General features: G+C 39.1%; 2 protein-coding genes across 3 annotated transcripts in view; one reads left to right on the plus strand and one right to left on the minus strand.

Annotated features, from left to right (window-relative positions):
- FBXL20 (F-box and leucine rich repeat protein 20) overlaps nt 1-19183 on the plus strand; it is a 110329-nt gene that overhangs the window by 26665 nt on the left and 64481 nt on the right. The window lies entirely within an intron of this gene.
- Nucleotides 9642-10173, minus strand: LOC112398745 (40S ribosomal protein S27-like). Its single transcript, XM_024743464.1, has one exon. The coding sequence runs from the start codon at nt 9891-9893 to the stop codon at nt 9642-9644; it is 252 nt and encodes an 83-aa protein (XP_024599232.1). The 5' UTR covers nt 9894-10173.

Raw genomic sequence — 19183 nt, forward strand, 5'->3', positions numbered from 1 at the left:
GTCCTAATTTTTTTTTTTTTTGCGGTACGTGGGCCTCTCACTGTTGTGGCCTCTCCCACTGCGGAGCACAGGCTCTGGACGCGCAGGCTCAGCGGCCATGGCTCACGGGCCCAGCCACTCCGCAGCATGTGGGATCTTCCCGGACCAGGGCACGAACCCTTGTCCCCTGCATCGGCAGGCGGACTCTCAACCACTGCGCCACCAGGGAAGCCCGGAAGTCCTAATTTTGATTCTTTTTTAATGTTTAAGAAAAATAACTAAATGTAAACCTATTTTAGTATATTCTGTATGCCTATGTAAATTACATTTCTTTATTTATGTTGGTTCCCTCTTTGGTTTCTTTCTTTTTTTGTATCCAGCTTTACTGAGATATAATTGACTACAACATTGTGTGAGTTTAAGGTACACAGCATGATGATTTGACATACGTGTATTTTGCGACTACCACAGTAAAGTTAGTTAACACATCTGTCATCTCACATCGTTAATGATGTTTGTTTTGAATGTGTTTTTATTTTATTTTATTTTGGCCATGCTGCATGGCATGTGGGATCTTTGTTCCCTGACCAGGGATAAAACCCGTGCCCCCTGCAGTGGAAGTAGAGTCTTAACCACGGGACTGCCAGGGAAGTCCCAGTGATGTTTGTTTTGTGGGAGAACATTTAAGATCTACTCTCAGTGGGCTTCCCTGGTGGCACAGTGGTTGAGAGTCCGCCTGCCGATGCAGGGGACGCGGGTTCGTGCCCCGGTCCGGGAAGAACCCACATGCCGCAGAGCGGCTGCGCCCGTGAGCCATGGCCACTGAGCCTGCGCGTCCGGAGCCTGTGCTCCGCAACGGGAGAGGCCACAACAGTGAGAGGCCCGCGTACCGCAAAAAAAAAAAAAAAGGATCTATTCTCAGCAACTTTCAAGTATACACTTTAACCACCTTCTCTCATTTCCCCCATTCCTCAGATCCTGGCAGCCACCGCTTATGAGATTATACAGTATTTGTCTTTCTCTGACTTATTTGACTTAGCACCATGCCTTCTAGGTTCATCCATTTTGTTGTAAAAGGCAGGATTTCCTTCTTTCTTGTGGCTGAATAATATTCCATTGTATATATATACCAATGTTTTCTTTATCCATTAATCTGTTGACAGACACTTAGATTGTTTCCATATCTTGGCTGTTGTAAATAGTGCTGCAGTGAACATGGAGGTGCAGATATCTCTTTGAAATAGTAATTTCATTTCCTTGGATATATACCTCAAATGGGACTGCTGAATTATATGGCAGTTTTGTCTTTAATTTTATGAGGAACCTCCATAGTGTTTTCGATAGTGGCTGTACCAGTTTGCATTCACACTAACACTGCTCAAGGGTTCGCTTTTCTCCACCTCACCAGTACTTATTATCTCATGTCTTTTTTTTTTGCGGTACGCGGGCCTCTCACTGTTGTGGCCTCTCCCGTTGCGGAGCACAGGCTCTGGACGCGCAGGCTCAGCGGCCATGGCTCACGGGCCCAGCCGCTCCGCGGCATGTGGGATCTTCCCGGACCGGGGCACGAACCCGTGTCCCCTGCATCGGCAGGCGGACTCTCAACCACTGCGCCACCAGGGAAGTCCCCTCATGTCTTTTTGATTATAGTGATTCTAACAAATGTGAGGTGATATCTCATTGTGGTTTTTTTTTTTTTACTAATTTAAAAAAAAATTTATTTATTTATTGCTGGCTGTGTTGGGTCTTCGTTGCTGTGCGTGGGCTTTCTCTAGTTGCGGCGAGCAGGGGCTACTCTTCGTTGGGGTGCGCAGGCTTCTCATTGCGGTGGCTTCTCTTGTTGCAGAGCACGGGCTCTAGGTGTGCGGGCTTCAGTAGCTGTGGCATGCAGGCTCAGTAGTTGTGGCCCACAGGCTCTAGAGCGCAGGCTCAGTAGTTGTGGCGCACGGGCTTAGTTGCTCTGCGGCATGTGGGATCTTCCTGGACCAGGGCTCAAACCCATGTCTCCCGCATTGGCAGGCGGATTCTTAACCACTGCGCCACCAGGGAAGCCCCCCTCATTGTGGTTTTGACTTGTGTTTCCCTAATGATGTTGAACACCTTTTCATATACTTTGGAAATATTTCTGTTCAGATCCTTTGCCCAGTTTTATTTATTTATTTTTGTTATTATTATATGAGTTTCTTATATATTTTGGATAATAATCCCTTATCAGATATATAGTTTACAAATGTTTTCTCCCATTTTATAGGTTGCCTTTTCATTTTGTTGATTGTTTCTTTTGCTGTGCAGACGCTTTTTAGTTTGATGTAGTTCCACTTGTTTTTTGCTTTCCTTCTTGTGCTTTTGGTGTTATATCCAAAAAAATCATTGCCAAGACCAATGTTAAGGAGCATTTTCACTATATTTTCTTATAGGAGTTTTAGGCCTTACATTTATTTAAGTCTTTAATCCATTTTGAGTTAATTTTTGTGAGTGATGTAATATAGAGGTCTAATTTTATTCTTCTGCATGTGAATAGTAGGTACAGTTTTCCCAGTACCTACTATTGAAGAGACTATCTTTTCCCCATTGAGTCTTCTTGGCTCCCTTTTCAAATATTAGTTGACCGTATATTCATGGGTTTATGTCCGGGCTCTTGATTCTGTTCCATTGGTCTGTGTGTCTGTTTTTATGCCAGTACATAATGTTTTGATTACTAAAGCTTTGTAATGTAGTTTCAGGTCGGGAAATGTGATGCCTCCAGCTTTGTTCTTCCCTCTCAAGATTACTTTGGCTATTCAGGATCTTTTGTGGTTCCATATAAACTTTAGGATTGATTTTCTATTTCTGTGAAAAATGCCATTGGAATTTTGATAGAGATTGCATTGCATGTGTAGATCATTTTGGGTGGTATGGACATTTTAACAATATTAATTGTTCCAGTCCATAAACATGGATATATTTTCATTTATTTGTGTCTTCAATTTTTCTCATCAATGCCTTACAGTTTTTATGTACAGGTCTTTCACTTCCTTGCTTAAATTTATTGCTAGGTATTTTATTTCATTTTTAATTTTTTAAATTGCAGTATAGTTGATTTACAGTGTTGTGGCAATCTCTGTTGTACAGCACAGTGACTCAGTTTTATACATATAGACATTTTTTTTAAAATATTCTTTTCCATTATGGCTTATCCCAGGGGATTGGGTGTAGTTCCCTGTGCTATACAGTAGGACCTTGTTGTTTATCCATTCTAAATGTAATAGTTTGTATCTACCAATGCCAAATTCCCAGTCCATCCCTCTCCCTTCCCCCCTCCCCGTTGGCAACCACAGGTCTGATCTCTATGTCTGTGAGTCTCTTTCTGTTTTGTAGATAGGTTCATTTATGCCATATTTTAGATTCCACATACAAGTGATATCATATGGTATTTGTCTTTCTCTTTCTGACTTACTTCACTTAGTATGATAATCTCTTGCTGCATCCATGTTGCTGTAGATGCCATTATTTCATTCTTTTTTATGGCTGAGTAATATTTCATTGTATATATGTATTACATCTGCTTTATCCATTCATCTGTTGATGGACATTTAGGTTGTTTCCATGTCTTAGCTATTGTGAATAGTGCTGCTATGAACATAGGGGTGCATGTATCTTTTTGAGTTATAGTTTTGTCTGGGTATATGACCAGGAAGTGGGATTGCTGGATCATATGGGAATTCTATTTTTAGTTTCCTGAGGAACCTCCATACTGTTTTCCATAGTGGCTGCACCAATTTATATTCCCACCAACAGTGTAGGAGGGTTCCCTTTTCTCCACACCCTCTCCAGCATTTGTTATTTGTAGACTTTTTAATGGTGGCCATTCTGACTGGTGTGAGGTGGTACCTCATTGTATTTTTGATTTGCATTTCTCTAATAATTAGTGATGTTGAGCATCTTTCCATGTGCCTACTGGCCATCTGTATGTCTTCTTTGGAGAAATGTCTATTAAGGTCTTTTGCCCATTTTTTGATTGGATTGTTTGCTTTTCTGTTGTTGAGTTGTATGAACTGTTTCTATATTTTAGAAATGAAGCCCTTGTTGGTTGCATCATTTGCAAATATTTTCTCCCATTCCATAGGTTGTCTTTTTTTTTTTTTTTAAATGGTTTCCCTTGCTGTGCAAAAGCTTGTAAGTTTGCTTAGGTCCCGTTTGTTTATTTTTATTTCTATTGCCTTGGGAGACTGACCTAAGAAAACATTGGTACTATTTATGTCAGAGAATGTTTTGCCTATGCTCTCTTCTAGGAGTTTTATGGTTTCATGTCTTATCCTTAAGCCATTTTGAGTTTATTTTTGTGCATGGTGTGAGGATGTGTTCTAACTTCATTGATTTACACGCAGCTGTCCAACTTTCCCAGCACCACTTGATGAAGAGACTGTCTTTTTCCCATTTTATATTCTTGCCTCCTTTGTCAAAGATTAATTGACCATAGGTATGTGGATTTATTTCTGGGCTTTCCATTTTGTTCCATTGATCCATATGTCTGTTTTTGTACCAGTACCTCACTGTTTTGATCACTGTAGCTTTATAGTATTGTCTGAAGTCTGGGAGAGTTATTAGGTATTTTATTTTTTTATATTATTTTAAATGAGATTGTTTATTTTCATCTAGTTTGTTCTTAGTGTATAGAAGTGCAACTGATTTTTGTATGCTGATTTTGTAACCTGCAGCTTTAATGAATTATTAGTTCTAACGGTTTTATGGTGTAGTCTTTAAGATTTTTCTGTATAAAATCATGTCATCTGCGAACAGAGATACTTTTACTTCTTCCTTCTGATTTGGATGCCTTTTATGTCTTTCCTACCTAATTGCTGTGGTTGGGACTTCCAGTACTGTGTTGACTAGGAGTGTTTAGATTACCTTTGTCTTGTTTCCGATCTTAGGGGAAAAGCTGTCAGCCTTTCACCATTGTGAAGTCAGCTGTGGGCTTGTCATATATGGCCTTTATTATGTTGAGGTACGTTCCTTCTATATCCAGCTTGTAGATGGTTTTTTATCAGGAAATGATGTTGAATTTTGTCCAGTGTTTTTTTTTTCTATCCAGATCATATCATTTTGGTCTTTCATTCTGTTAATGTGGTTTATCACATTGATTAATTTGTGTGCATTGAACCATCCTTGTATCACAGGGATAAATCCCATTTGATCATGGTGTATGATTCTTTTAATGTGCTGTTGAATATGGTTTGCTGTTATTTTACTGAGAATTTTTGCATCTAAATTCATCAGGGTTATTGGCTTATAGTTTTCTTGTAGTTTCCTTCTCTGGCTTTGGGTAATGCTGGCTTCATAAAATGAGTTTGGGAGTGATTTCTCTTCAATTTTGGGGGAAGAATTTGAGCAGGATTGACATTAATTCTTTCTTATATGCTTCCTAGAATTTCTCAGTGAAACCATCTAGTCTTGTGCTTTTCTTTGTTGGGAGGTTTTGATTACCGATTCAGTCTCCATACTCATTATTTATCTATTCAGATTATCTACATCTTCATGATTCAGTCTTGGAAGTGTTAAAAAAGAAAAACAAAACCTGTTGCACATTAAAATGTTGAAGAGTTTATTTGAGCAGACATTAATTTGAATTGCATAGCACCAGTCCAGAAGTGATTTTAGAAGTGCTCCATGCACAGGAGCTACGGGCAAGGTTTTTATAGACAAGACACCGAAGCAAAATAGTTATTTGATTGGCTGTATCTTAAGCAGTTGCCTTACTTGGGATTGTTCTTAAGTTTCATTTTCTCAGATCCCAGTGCATTTATGCTGGCTTAGGTTTTGGTTTGCAACGTGGGCTACCAAGGCATTAGAACCACCTCAGACAATTAAACCCCAATTGCCTCCTTGTTTAATTACCTTAACAGCAAGTGGTCATGCTTCTAGGAATTTATCCATTTCTCGTAGGTTGTCCATTTTATTGGGGTATGATTGTTCATAGTAGTCTCTTATGATCCTTTATATTTCTGTGGTATCAGTTGTAATGTCTCCTCTTTCATTTACAATTTTTTTCTTTCCTTTTTCATTTATAATTTTACTTGAGTCCTCTCTTTTCCCTTGGTTAGTCTAGCTATAGGTTTGTCAATTTTGTTTATCTTTTTAAAGAACCAAGTGTTAGTTTCATTAATCTTTTATATTGGTTTCCTTTCTCCATTTCGGTTATTTCTGCTCTAATCTTTATTATTGCTTTTTGTGGACATTGGGCTTAGTTTGTTCTTTTTCTAGTTCCTTGAGGTGAAATGTTGGTTGTTTATTTGGGATCTTTCTTTTTTCTTAATGTAGACATTTATAGCTATAAATATTCCTCTTAAAACTGTTTTTGCTGCATCCCATAAGTTTTGGTTTGTTGTGTTTCCATTTTTGTTTGTCTCAAGATATTTTTTGATTTCCCTTTTGATTTCTTCTTTGATCTATTGGTTGTTCAGTAGTGTGTTGATTGATTTCCATGTATTTGTGAATTTTCCAATTTTCCTTCTGTTACTGATTTCTAGTTTCATGCCTGTGATATTGTGATTTATAACACATATATTTTGGTCTTTGTTCTTGGTTCCTGACTCACAACTCCCAAAAACCCTTGTAATTTCTTAAGCAAGCAGTAGGAACATCTTTTGTTCTCAGTTCAAAGCCATAAAGGTGAAATGGGTGTCTTTTTATTTACAACAAGCCCCTTTCAACCACACCTGAGTTTGTTAATAAGGTGAATTTTTGAAGGCCCCTAGGTAACTGAATGATGGAGACCAGTTGCCAGGGGAGCCAACTATGATAAGAGGGTTGGAACTTTCAGTTCCACTCCCCATTTCCCCCTTCCCCACCTCTGGGGAGGACAGAGGAGCTGAAGGTTGAAGCAGTCACCAATGGCCTGTGGTATAATCAATTATGTCTGTGTATTGGAGCCTCCATTAAAAAACCCAAAAGGATGAGGTTCAGAGATCTTCCATGTTGGTAGCATTTGGTAGCATCTACATGCCAGAGGGGTGGTGCACCCCAGTTCTTATGGCGACAGAAGCTCCTGCACTCAGGACCCTTCCAGACCTCACCCTGTGTTACCTCTTTATCTGGCTGTTCACCTGAATCCTTTAAATAAGCTGAGAGGGCTTCCCTGGTGGCGCAGTAGTTAAGAATCCGCCTGCCAATGCAGGGGACACGGGTTTGAGCCCTGGTCCAGGAAGATCCCACATGCCGCGGAGCAGCTAAGCCTGTGCGCCACAACTACTGAACCTGTGCTCAACAGCCCGCGAACCAGAACTGCTGAACCCCTGAGCCTGTAGCCTGAGGATGAAGAGTAGACCTGCTCACCGCAACTAGAGAAAGCCCGCACGCAGCAACAAAGACCCGACGCAGCCAAAAATAAATAAAAATTAAATTAAATTAAAAAAAATAATAACAAACTGAGAGACATACGTTAATGTTTCTCTGAGTTCTGTGTACCACTTCTAGCAAATTAATTGAACCTGAGAAGTGGGTTGCAGGAACCTTTAATTTATAGCCAGTTGGTCAGAAGCACAAAGTAACACCCTGGACTTGCGATTGGTGTCTGAAGTGGGGGTAGTCTTGTGGGACTGGGCCTTTCACCTGTGAGATCTGATGCTATCTCCTGGTAGATAGTGTCAGAATTGAGTTAAATTTGTAGGACACCCATTCAGTGTCTGCTAAGAAATCGGGTATTGCTTGGGTGTTGGAAAACACACGTCTGAATACCATTGTGATCAGGAAAGATACTTGATATGGTTTCTGTCTTACCCATCTTGTTGAAATTTGTATTGTGGCCTAACATATGTTCTGTCTTGGAGAATGTTCTGTGTATGCTTGAGAAGAATGTGTATTTTGCTGCCACTGGATGGACTGTTCTGTGTATGTTTATTAGATCATTTAGTCTGTGATGTTGTTAAAATCTTCTGTTTGCTTATTAATTCTCTGGAAGATCTGTTATTGAGAGTGAGGTGTTAAAATCCCCTGCTACTATTGTATTGCTGTTCGTTTCTCCTTTTAGTTCTGTTATATTTGCTTTATATATTTAGGTGCTCCAGTGTTGGGTGCATAAATATTTACACTTGCTGTATCTTCTTGATGAATTGACCCCCTTTATCATTATATAATGACCTTCTTTGACTCTTGGTTTCTTTATTTCTGTCTTCCTTTAGTGGAACCAAGCTTAATGTCATCTAGTTAAAGCTCCTTCTCAATGGAACAATCTACTCTATGACATCGCTGATATTGGAGAGACTGGCTGACCAGTAATGGGGAGAGCTTACAGCTTTACACAGTTATTTAAGCCAAATCTGTCTTAAACACATTGTCTCCACTTCTCCTAGGTTGGTTATCTTGAACAGTATAGAGCTACTTGATTGTAAAGGACAATTCTTCAGCTATTCAATAGCAGCTATAATGTTCCTCCATTGAACATTTTGAGTATTCCTCTTATCTTTACCATCTTCCACAAAACTTAGCTTTAGAACCTCTCAATATCCTGGGATCCATTTTCTAAATGATATTTAGTTGATTTCCTTTCTCAAATGTGACGTTAGAGTTATTGACAACCACTCAAGAATATACAGTAGTTTTGTCCCTTGGTCTGGTCTGCTTTCCATTAGTGTATCCTAAGATACAGCTTTTCTTTTCTTTTAAAACTTGTTACAGGAAGTCACATAAGTAACTCATGATAAACTAAAACTCCCTGTTTTTTTGTGAAACTAGGTTTCTAGTTTCATATTATATAACTGGTAATTGCTTAATTTTAGTGAGAGATTTAAAAAAAATTTACCCTGTTTAGTTTCCTCATTTTTTAAAATTAATTAATTTATTTATTCATTTTTGGCTGTGTTGGGTCTTCGTTGCTGCACGCGGGCTTTCTCTAGTTGCGGCGAGTGAGGGCTACTCTTTATTGTGGTGCACGTGATTCTCATTGCGGTGGCTTCTCTTGTTGCAGAGCATGGGCTCTAGGTGCATGGGCTTCAGTAGTTGTTGCTTGCGGACTCTAGAGTGCAGACTCAGTAGTTGTGGCACACAGGCTTAGTTGCTCCGTGGCGTGTGGGATCTTCCCGGACCAGGGCCTGAACCCATGTCCCCTGCATTGGCAGGCGGATTCTTAACTACTGCGCCACCAGGGAGGTCCCTAGTTTCCTCTTGATACTGTCCTTTTGAAATCATGTTGAACCCTGATTCTGTTATCCAAGGTTATTATTTATCCTAATGAGTTTCATGGTATCCAGAAGTTTAGTAAATATGCTTATGACTTTATTCAGGATATCTAAAACTATTGCATGGGTATTTTGGCTAAACATGGGAGTTTGACTTAATACATTTATTTCCTTTCTTTTCAAATAGCACTAACATTATAATAAAAGAATAAAAAGGAGTATAAGATCACAGAAACAAGAATGACAAAAAAATTTTAGAAGATAAAAAAATTAGTAGAAAAGTGTTAAATAATTTAGCCAAGTAGAGGGAGGTACACTCTGGGTTGTCTGCAGAGACTAACAAGCAAGTTTACAAAACCTCCAAAAAGACTCAGCACTTGGTAGTAAAAAGTGAAAATACAAGAATGAGGCTTGAGGTTAAAAGTAGGTACTGGTTGAAGAAAGTCTTTTTTTTTAATCCAAAATGTGTTTATTGGGATGGGTTCCCATTCATCTTGATTCTGGGGGCTTTTAGTGCTGCTTCCGTCTGAAGGAGCATCCTTCGGTAAGCCTTGCTTTTCCTCCTGTGGGCTGGCAGAGGACAGTAAAACAGCCACCACACAGAACTACTGTTTGTGCATGGCCAAAGACGGTGGTTTTATAGCATCCTGGGCATTTCACATCCATGAAATAGGAATTAGGGCACTGCACCAGGCTCTTCTTCTTGTGTTTCCTCTTCTCCTCTTCTGGAGAGGGACGAAGGAGATCCTTTGAGAGAGGCATGTTCTTGTGGGGAGGTCATCACCGTCGGAAAGGCTGAAGAAAGTCTTAAGTGGTTGAATCCTATGTAAACTACTTCTTCCCCCTCTAGGAAACTGGGCATTTTTTTCTTCAAGAAAATAGAGGCTGAGGGTTCTGGATCCAGGAATATCAGATGTATGAAAAGGATAGGGATATGGAGCCAAACAGTGAACTTACAATAGCTTCTTAATGCCATGAAAAGGAGTGGACAGCCAAGGATAACCTGATAGTTGAGGAAAGCCTCCAAAATGAGAGGCCAAACAAACCCATAAAAGAAACAAGGTAGAGAGCAGAGGGGAAAAAACTGCGGGTAGGGCAGAGGGGAAGAGGTATTAATCTCTAAGAAATGAAATGTTGCATCTTCAAAAAACAGAATGCTCTTTTGAAACTCTTTCAATAAATAAGAAATAACTCTTGGAAATAAAAAATGATACCCCCCCAAAAAAAATTAGTGGAAAGATTGGAAGTAAAGTTGAAGCAATTTCCTAGGAATTAGAAAGAAAATATTAAATGAGGAAAATAGACAAATAATTAAAAAAATTAAAGATAGACCAGAAGGTCCAATATTTGACTAATAGGAGTTTGAGCATGAGAGGACAGAGAAAATAGTGGGAGATGATACCAACAGATTTCCAAAGCATTTTCCAAACTGAATCATAGATTTGCAAGTTGAGAGATCTGATAGAATAATAAAAAATACACAGACCAAGAGGACTGATTATGAAATTTCAGTAAACTGGGGATACAGAGGCTGTACTAAAAGCTTCCAGCAAGAGTAGCTAGAGGTTACATTCAAAGGACCAATCAGAATAGCATTACATATCACAGTAGTAACATAGGAAGACAGAAATGCATTAAGCAGTATCTTCAGATATCTTCAGTGGAAAGGATTTCCAACCTATAATTTTATTCTCAGTCATATTATCAACCAAATGTGAGTCTAGGATAAAGATATTTTTAGACATGCAAGTGACCAGGATTTCAGTTCTCATGAGCTTTTTCCCCCCGTAAGTTACTAGTGAATGTACTCTTAAATAGGAAGGGAAAAGAAATAGGGTCCAAGACTCAGAATTCAGTCAAAGAGAGAGCCAAGGGAGAGCCCAAGGTGACAGCTCTGTACCTAGTCTAGAGAGTCCCCCCACAGAGGGAAGCGGAAGAAAGACGAAAGGGTTCTGGGAAGTTATGGCTCCGGGAAAAAACAATATCTGGTGTGTTTGAGCATATGGAAAATATTGATAGACATGTGACAGATGCTGGAGCATTTGAGGAAAAGTTAAAAATATATAGAAAGTAGAAAAAATGAGGTTGTCATTAATTTGTAGGGGCAAAGAGTACATGGTCCTATTGTACTGCTGGCTCAGCACTCAGTAGTATTTGTCCAGTATTACATTCACACTCACTCTTTATTTAAACAAAGATTGTCATAAAATTACATAGGGTATGGAGGCTAGAGGTAGAGGTTGAAACTAAATACTTACATTCCTTGGCAGTATGTCGATAGGTAATATCTAAATTTGATAAATCAAGCATATTTAGAAAAACAGAGGTAAATATCAAAAGAACCCCCTAGAAGATTCGATAGGGTATAGGGGTAGGGCGGACCCTACTGTTTTTCCAATGTCTTTTTGTCTTCGTTGAATTTTTATATAAAAATTCAGTTAAGTTATATGGTATATTATAGAGACCTCTTTCTAGATATGTATATATCAATTAATAACAGCCAAATATTTAGCTATATCATGCATCCTTTGTTTAGCTATCTTGTTCATAATAGCACCACTGTCTTATTCATATCATGGCCTAGGAAGTCTAATAGATTTCCTTCGTCTGTTAATTTGGTATCACTTTTCCTTAATGACTTTCTTACAAAGTTATTTCTTCCCTTCCTTTTTAAAGAATCTTTGTTCTGATTTAACATATTGTTTCTTTTGGTTATTTTTAAATCTAAAATATAATTTCTGGCATGCAGTTAGGGTATCTAGGGTACTGTGTACTTTGTTTCTTACATTATCTAAAACAGGGGAATGCTTTTTCTACAAATAAGTAGCATGGCTGTATTAAAATACCATTGCTTTGGAAATATTTCCATAGCAGTAAGATGATTTAGAATGTGTGTTTGTGAGTGAGTTGTAAAATTACTATCTGACATATGTCTTGGAAAATTCCACAGATTCTGCCAGTTTTCAGTTTCTGGCATATCGACTAGAATTTGTACATGAGGAAGTCAAGCCCTACTTTCCTCTGATTTACCACCCGCTCTGGCATTTTGGAATATGAGATTCAGTTAAATGCTTGCTAATCCTGAGTCAGATCCCATCATGGCCTTGTTGTATCTACTAGTAGTTCTTTTGTGTGTATATAGTGTGGTGGAGCTGGGGTAAGTGGAGGAGAAAAGGGGAGGACATATAATTATATTGCCACCTTGACTTTAAAATTCTTTCCTTTCACTTCATAACTTAAAAAGAAGTTTTCAGTAGGGCATGGAAGATTTCCAGGATTGAGCGGTACCCAAAATGAGTTCCAGTCATATCCAGTAGTTCATCAAAGTTCATGGAGTCGTTGGTGCTCTGGAATGTTGCTGTGGATAGTTAAAACTGATTAAGTGGAAGAAATTCTCAACAGAAAACAGAATAAAAGTGTATACTTATTTTAGACTGAGAGCAATGAATTGGTAGTGGATGTTGATTTCGGTTAAAGAAACAGAAGTCAGGATAAAAGAAAGCTTGTAATATTGAGTCAGATATTAGAAAGTGTCCATAGCAGAAAGTTTGATCTATTAAGTAATGTATCTGTTTTCTAAATGTATCCCTTCCTTGGTGTTTTTATCTAGGGATTTCTTTCTTAAGATAAATTTAGTCATGATATGGTAATGCACTGACAGCAGTTTGCTTCTAAAAAGCAATTATATTTCTACTAGGGACAAGATGTTGGGTGGAGGAATTACAAACTTACTTTGTTTTAGGTTTATTTAGGCATACAAAAATGTTTTCCTCTTAGATTTTGGCGAGAAATCAGTTGGAAAAACACCTGGTGTTGGTTGAGTGAGGGAATGGCATAATCAGTAAAAACTACTTATAGGAAAAAATCGTTTTAAAAAAATCTCTGCAGCTTCAACTCTGGATTTCTTTATGACGGTTCATTCTTAATCTCTCTCAGAAATTTTCTTCCCACCAAGGATTTTACCTGTGTTGGGCTGCTTCAGTATGTCTCAAATTGTATTCAAATCTATGAAATTTAGATCACGAGTCATGAACTTTTAAAATGTAGAATGTGTTTTCATAGCTTTTGCTGTCTAACAGCCGCTCTAAAACCTAGTGGCTTGAAACAATTATTCAGTCTGGCAGTTCTTCTAGTCACCCAAAAAGGTTGCCTGTGAGGCTGCAGTCCTCTGGTGGCTTGACTGGGACTTGAGTGTCTAAGATGGCCTCATTTACAGTCTGAGACCTTGGTGTCACTGTCAGCTGGTACTCTTTTTCCACAAGGCCTGTCATCATTCACAAGTTTAGCCTGGGCTTTCTTACATGGTGGCAGGAGTGTTTGAAGAAGGTAAAGTTTTGGTTAAGGCTTAGCTTGGAAATTGCAGTGTTATTTTCACCACATTCTTTTGGTCAGATCAAGTCATCATGTGAACTCAAATGCAAAGGGTGGGAAAACAGACTCCACCTATATTGAAGGGAGGTGCAGCAGAAGCCCACTGCAAAAGGGTATTGTAGCAAGGAGATAAGATTCTTCAGAGGCCCTTGTTATAAGGTTCTACCATGGTCTGCCCTCTGGCTCCAATGGTTCTCATTCTTGTCTCATGCAAATCATTCCCTCCCAAGACATCTGAAAGTCTTATATCCAAAAACAACCTGTATAAATACACAAATAAATAATGGTGAAAACCCGTAACTTGTTATCTGCATTTGATTTAGAGGTAGATGAGGGTCCTCACCTGCAGTTCCTCTTGATCCAGAGACCTATGAACTAAAAAGAAAAGTTATCTGCCCCATACACTCAACATATACCGTTATTCACAGAGATAGAATAACGGCAATATACATTCACGCTAAAAAGGGGAAGTAACAGGAGGCATATAGCATATATCAATTCTGAAATATAGCAGACGCATTGTCAAGGTCACCTACTCCAGGTGAAATGGAACAGGACCCTATGGTCCTTCCCCACCATGTCCTCTGCCTCCTTTTGTCTGTAGAAAAACTTTAGCTAAAGAGTTTAATCAGAGAATTGAGAAAATGCAGAAGCAAAGGAAAACAGTCAAACAAGACCAAATATTGATAGTTCAGTTATTAAACAAATTCAAGGACCTTTAGTTCCTTCTCATGGGCTGTAGGTAATATTCTATGTCCTTTGAGCTGTTTTGTAGATATTGAAACCCCCACCAGGTGGAAGAAGTTTACTATGTGATGACCAGACTGTAGCCATGGCATGAGCTGCCATAATTCTGAGAACTGGCCTCAAGGGAAATGGGAACAAACCGACCTTGGAACTGAAGATTAACTGTACTTAAAATCAGGATGACGCTGGTCCGACCACCCATGACCAATTGCAAGATGACCGTAAGAGCTGACTATTTGGTTCCTGCATGTAGCCCCCTACCTCCGCCTATACACGCCTGAAACTCCCCTTTAAAAGCTCTTGCCCACTGATTGTCAGTGGGGAGTTGGCCTTTGGGCATGAGTCCACCCTCTCCCCTCGTTGCCAGCCTCTGAAATAAAGCAAATTTTACTTTCCACCAACCTTGCCTCTCAGGTATTGGCTTTCAAGCAGCAAGCAGCTGGACCCTACTTTTGGTAACCCAGAAGCAGGAAAACGTGCTTGGTTGGGGCCCATTTCTGCTTCCTGGGAATGGTTCCCTAATCCATTGTTCTCTGTGATTCTTGGTACTGCATTATGAGCTCTTAACACTGCTTTCTGAGAGGTCTCTCCTTTTACTTAAGAAGTATCTTATGAAGCTAAGTAGCTTTCTCAGGGTACTTCCTCCGTATAGAAAGTTGGGAACCCAGTGGCCTTTTTTCATTTTAAATAGTTTCTGTCCCTTGTTGTACCCAGCAGGTACAACTTCCTTTAAAATTTCTGAAATTTTCTGTGAATCTGGTTTGTGTTATTCCATGTCCCAAAATCTACATCATTATAACTCTTTAAAGACAGACCTCTCCTGACTTGGTTGTGTCTATCTGCTGTGGTATAAATTCCCTTTAGCTTCTTAGAGGCCATTATGTCTAGTTAAGAGAGTCAGCTAGGTATGGCTTTAAAAGTTTCTGAATTAAAAGACAATTGTATAACCTTTCGTTAGGCAGAGTTCACATGTATGATATTCAAAAGCATGATGTGTTAAAAAAGGATAAATTGGACTATATCAAAATTAAAAGTATTTGTTCTTCAAAAGACACCATTAAGAAATAGAAGTCACAGCACACAGAATGGGAGAAAATATTTGCAAGTCATAGAGTAGATAATGAATGTGTATTCAAAGTATATAAGGAGCCCCTAAATCTCAATAGTAAGAAGATAAACAACTCAAAAGGGAAAATGATTTGAATACACATTTCACCAGAGAAGTCTTTTGAATGGCTGAAAAGCACATGAAAAGATGCTCAGCAGCATTAGTAATTAGGGAAGTGCAAATTGAAACCACAGTGAGATACCACCCCATTAGACTGACTGAAATAAAAAAGACAACAAGAAGGAACGGTAAGATGGGGACAGACTAGAAACCTCGTACATTGCTGGTGGGAATGTAAAATGGTGCAGCTACTCTGGAAAACAATTTAAAAGTTTTAAGTAAACTTAACCATAGGACTTCCCTGGTGGCGCAGTGGTTAAGAATCCGCCTGCCAATGCAGGGGACACGGGTTTGAGCCCTGGTCCGGGAAGATCCCACATGCCGTGGAGCAACTAAGCTCGTGTGCCACAACTACTGAGCCTGTGCTCTAGAGCCCACGAGCCACAACTGCTGAGCCCACGTGCCACAACTACTGAAGCTCGCATGCCTAGAGCCCGTGCCCCACAACAAGAGAAGCCATTGCAATGAGAAGCCCGCGCACCACAACGAAGAGTAGCCCCCACTTGCCGCAACTAGAGAAAGCCCGCGCGCAGCAATGAAGACCCAACGCAGCCATAGATAAATAAATAAATTTATTAAAAAAAAAACAAAACACTTAACCATATGATACAACCCAGAAAATATCCACCTTAGAATTTATCCAAGAGAAATGAGAACATATTTCAACCCAAAGACTTGTATGAGAATGATCATAGCAGCATTATTCATAATAGTAAAAAATCGTAACAATCCAAATGTCTGTCTGCTAGGAATGAATAAACAAAATATAGAATTCCATACACTGGAATACTATTCAACAATAAAAAAGAATGAAGTGCTGGTACATGCTATAACATAGGTGAACTTAAAAAACATGCAGAGAGCTTCCCTGGTGGCGCAGTAGTTGAGAGTCCGCCTGCCGATGCAGGGGACACGGGTTCGTGCCCCGGTCTGGGAAGATCCCACAGGCCGCGGAGCGTCTGGGCCCGTGAGCCATGGCCGCTGAGCCTGCGCGTCCAGAGCCTGCGCTCCGCAACGGGAGAGGCCACATCAGTGAGAGGCCCGCATACCGCAAAAAACAAACAAACAAAAAAACCATGCAGAATAAAAAAAGTCAGATGCAAAAGATGACATATTTTATGATTCCATTTTTTTTTAATGCCCAGAAGGGAAAATCTACAGAGACAGAAAGCAGATAAGTGGTTGCTTGAGGTTGGGGATCAGCACAGGGATTGATTGTAAATGGGCATAAAGGATATTTTTGGGGTGATGGAAATTCATCAAAACTGAATCGTAGTGATGGTTACACAGCTTTATAAATTTACTAAAAATTATTGAAGTGTACAATTAAAACCAGTGAATTTTACGATATTTGCATTATGCCATAATAAAGCTGCTAAAAATGCTGTATACAGATGAAATCCCATGATGGTGAAAACTTAGGAATTATTACAACATTTTTTTTTTAAACAAGAAATGTATCATATCCCTTGAAATAAATGGGCCATAAGTTGAATCTTCAAACTTTTTTCTTCAGGTATTTTAATCGTTATTTTTGTAATGTATTCAGTCTGTTGCTGTGTTGATGTCATTTGCATGTTATTTGCTGAATTTAGGGTAACATTCAGTTTATTAAGTTTCTTTCTTCCTCCCCTCCCCTCCTGAGATACAAAGCGAAAAAACCATGGAAACCTGCTGGGAATTTACTGTCAAAAAGTATTTCCTGATCTATTTAGTAAAAATGACATTCATTGGTTGAGGAATTTCTAGGCATTGTGTTGCTTACCGACTATACTGGGGTGAACTAAACAGACAAGGCCCCTTTCCTCTCAGAGTTTACACTCTGATGTAATGGACACATCATCCTTGAGGAAGGAGTAAAGAAGGGGCACAGTCTCTCTCATTAAGGATCCTCCTGATACCACACACATCACTTTTTCTTACATTCCATTGGCTAGAACGTAATGAGAAATAAAGTCTTCTTTCCACACAGCCATGTGCTAGCTAAACATTGGGAATTCTGTTACTCTAGATGAGTAGAGAGGATATGAGGGGATACTAGTATTCTATGCCAAAATACATATATTAACTTTTGTATTTCTTCCATAATGCTTGAATAACATAGACCTTTTAATTTCCGTTTTTGGAGTTGGTAGCTATACTTTAATCAGCAGGGGTCACTGTTGTGAAAGTATTTCTTTTCCTGTTTCCTTTGTTCAACCCATCTGCATTTCCCACCCAGATCCTGTATTTAAAGCCTCTTGAGTTGATTTCCTGTGTCTTTTTTGTGTGCTAAGCGTTTAAATTTACTATGTTAGTAAACTAATACCCAGAATGTGCCAAAGATTTAAAAACTGATCAGAAAGGCTAAAATAATAGCCAAAAAAAAAAATGCTTCTTACTCTTCAGGAACTCTATGTTGTAATTACAGTTTGCAACAAGTGGTTTCACAGTTATATTTCTCAGCTAGGTTATTTATAGAAAAACGATTACAGTTTTATACAAAACAACAATAAATGCTAATGTATGACAAAACAAATCACTTAGTTTTTTAAAAACCTGAATATTTAAGAATGTCCTATCCCTGTAAGACAGGGGGGCTGTTTCAGTGTCTGTTTTTGTTTGTTTAGGGGATGATGTCCTACCTTGAAAGAAATAATCGAGAGAGAACAATGTAGTTGTTCTCATGCTCCCCCCCACAATATCCTTGTAATTTTTTGTGGATAGATTATTAAAATATATAATAATCCACATGCCCTGGAGCAACTAAGCCTGTGTGCCACAAGTACTGAGCCCACGTGCTACAACTACTGAAGCCTGCGCACCTAGAGCCCTTGCTCCGCAACAAGAGAAGACACTGCAGTGAGAAGGCCGTGCACCGCAATGAAGGGTAGCCCCCACTCGTCACAAGAGAAAAGCCCACGTGCAGCAACAAAGACCCAATGTAGCCAAAAAATGAAACAAACAAACAAAAAAACCCAATACCATGAACTTGAGCAGAAACCATTTGGGTTTCCTAGAAAGCATCTAAAATTAATGTGTGTCTACCTCTAGGATTATTTTCTAAGCTCCATTGCTATGTTACTTCAAATAATAAAATATTCTGATTATGTGTTATAACTGTAATTTCTTAAGTCCTGAGATTCTCAACCTATTTTATCTGTTCCATTGGTTCTCAAACTTTAGGAAGCATCAGTATCACCTGGAGGGCTTGTTAAAATACAAATTGCCCCTCTTTCCCTCCACCACCCCTGGCATCCTGTTTCTGATGCTATAGGTCTGGAGTACAGCCCAAAGCCCAAGAATTTGCATTTCTAACAAGGTTCTGTTTGATGCTGATGCTGTTAGTCAGGTGACCATGGTTTGTGAACCACTGATCTTTTTCTTGCAGACTTGGAGTAGGATACATATGTGCAGAAGGAATTGGAGGGAAATATAAGTCTGGACAGATATCCTATACACATGATGTTTCCCAGATACTCCCAGGACACTGTCTATTCCTTTTTTTCTTTTCTCTTTTCATATACCTCGTGTTCTTACAGAGACAACATTTGGTCTATTTAGAGTGACTTAAGGGAAAAAAATTGCTGCTGGGTGTGACTTTTTTTTAAATTAATAAATAAATTTATTTATTTATTTATTTATTTATTTATGGCTGAGATGGGTCTTTGTTGCTGTGCGTGGGCTTTCTCTAGTTGTGGTGAGTGGGGGCTACTCTTCGTTGCGG

This window comes from Neophocaena asiaeorientalis, unplaced genomic scaffold, assembly GCF_003031525.2.
Source record: "Neophocaena asiaeorientalis asiaeorientalis breed wild unplaced genomic scaffold, Neophocaena_asiaeorientalis_V1.1 scaffold1, whole genome shotgun sequence".
In the NCBI taxonomy this organism is placed as follows: Eukaryota; Metazoa; Chordata; class Mammalia; order Artiodactyla; family Phocoenidae; genus Neophocaena; species Neophocaena asiaeorientalis.

Coding starts and splice junctions, on each gene's coding strand:
- LOC112398745 (XM_024743464.1), bottom strand. CDS start 9,893: ATGCCTCTCTCAAAGGATCTCCTTCGTCCCTCTCCAGAAGAGGAGAAG.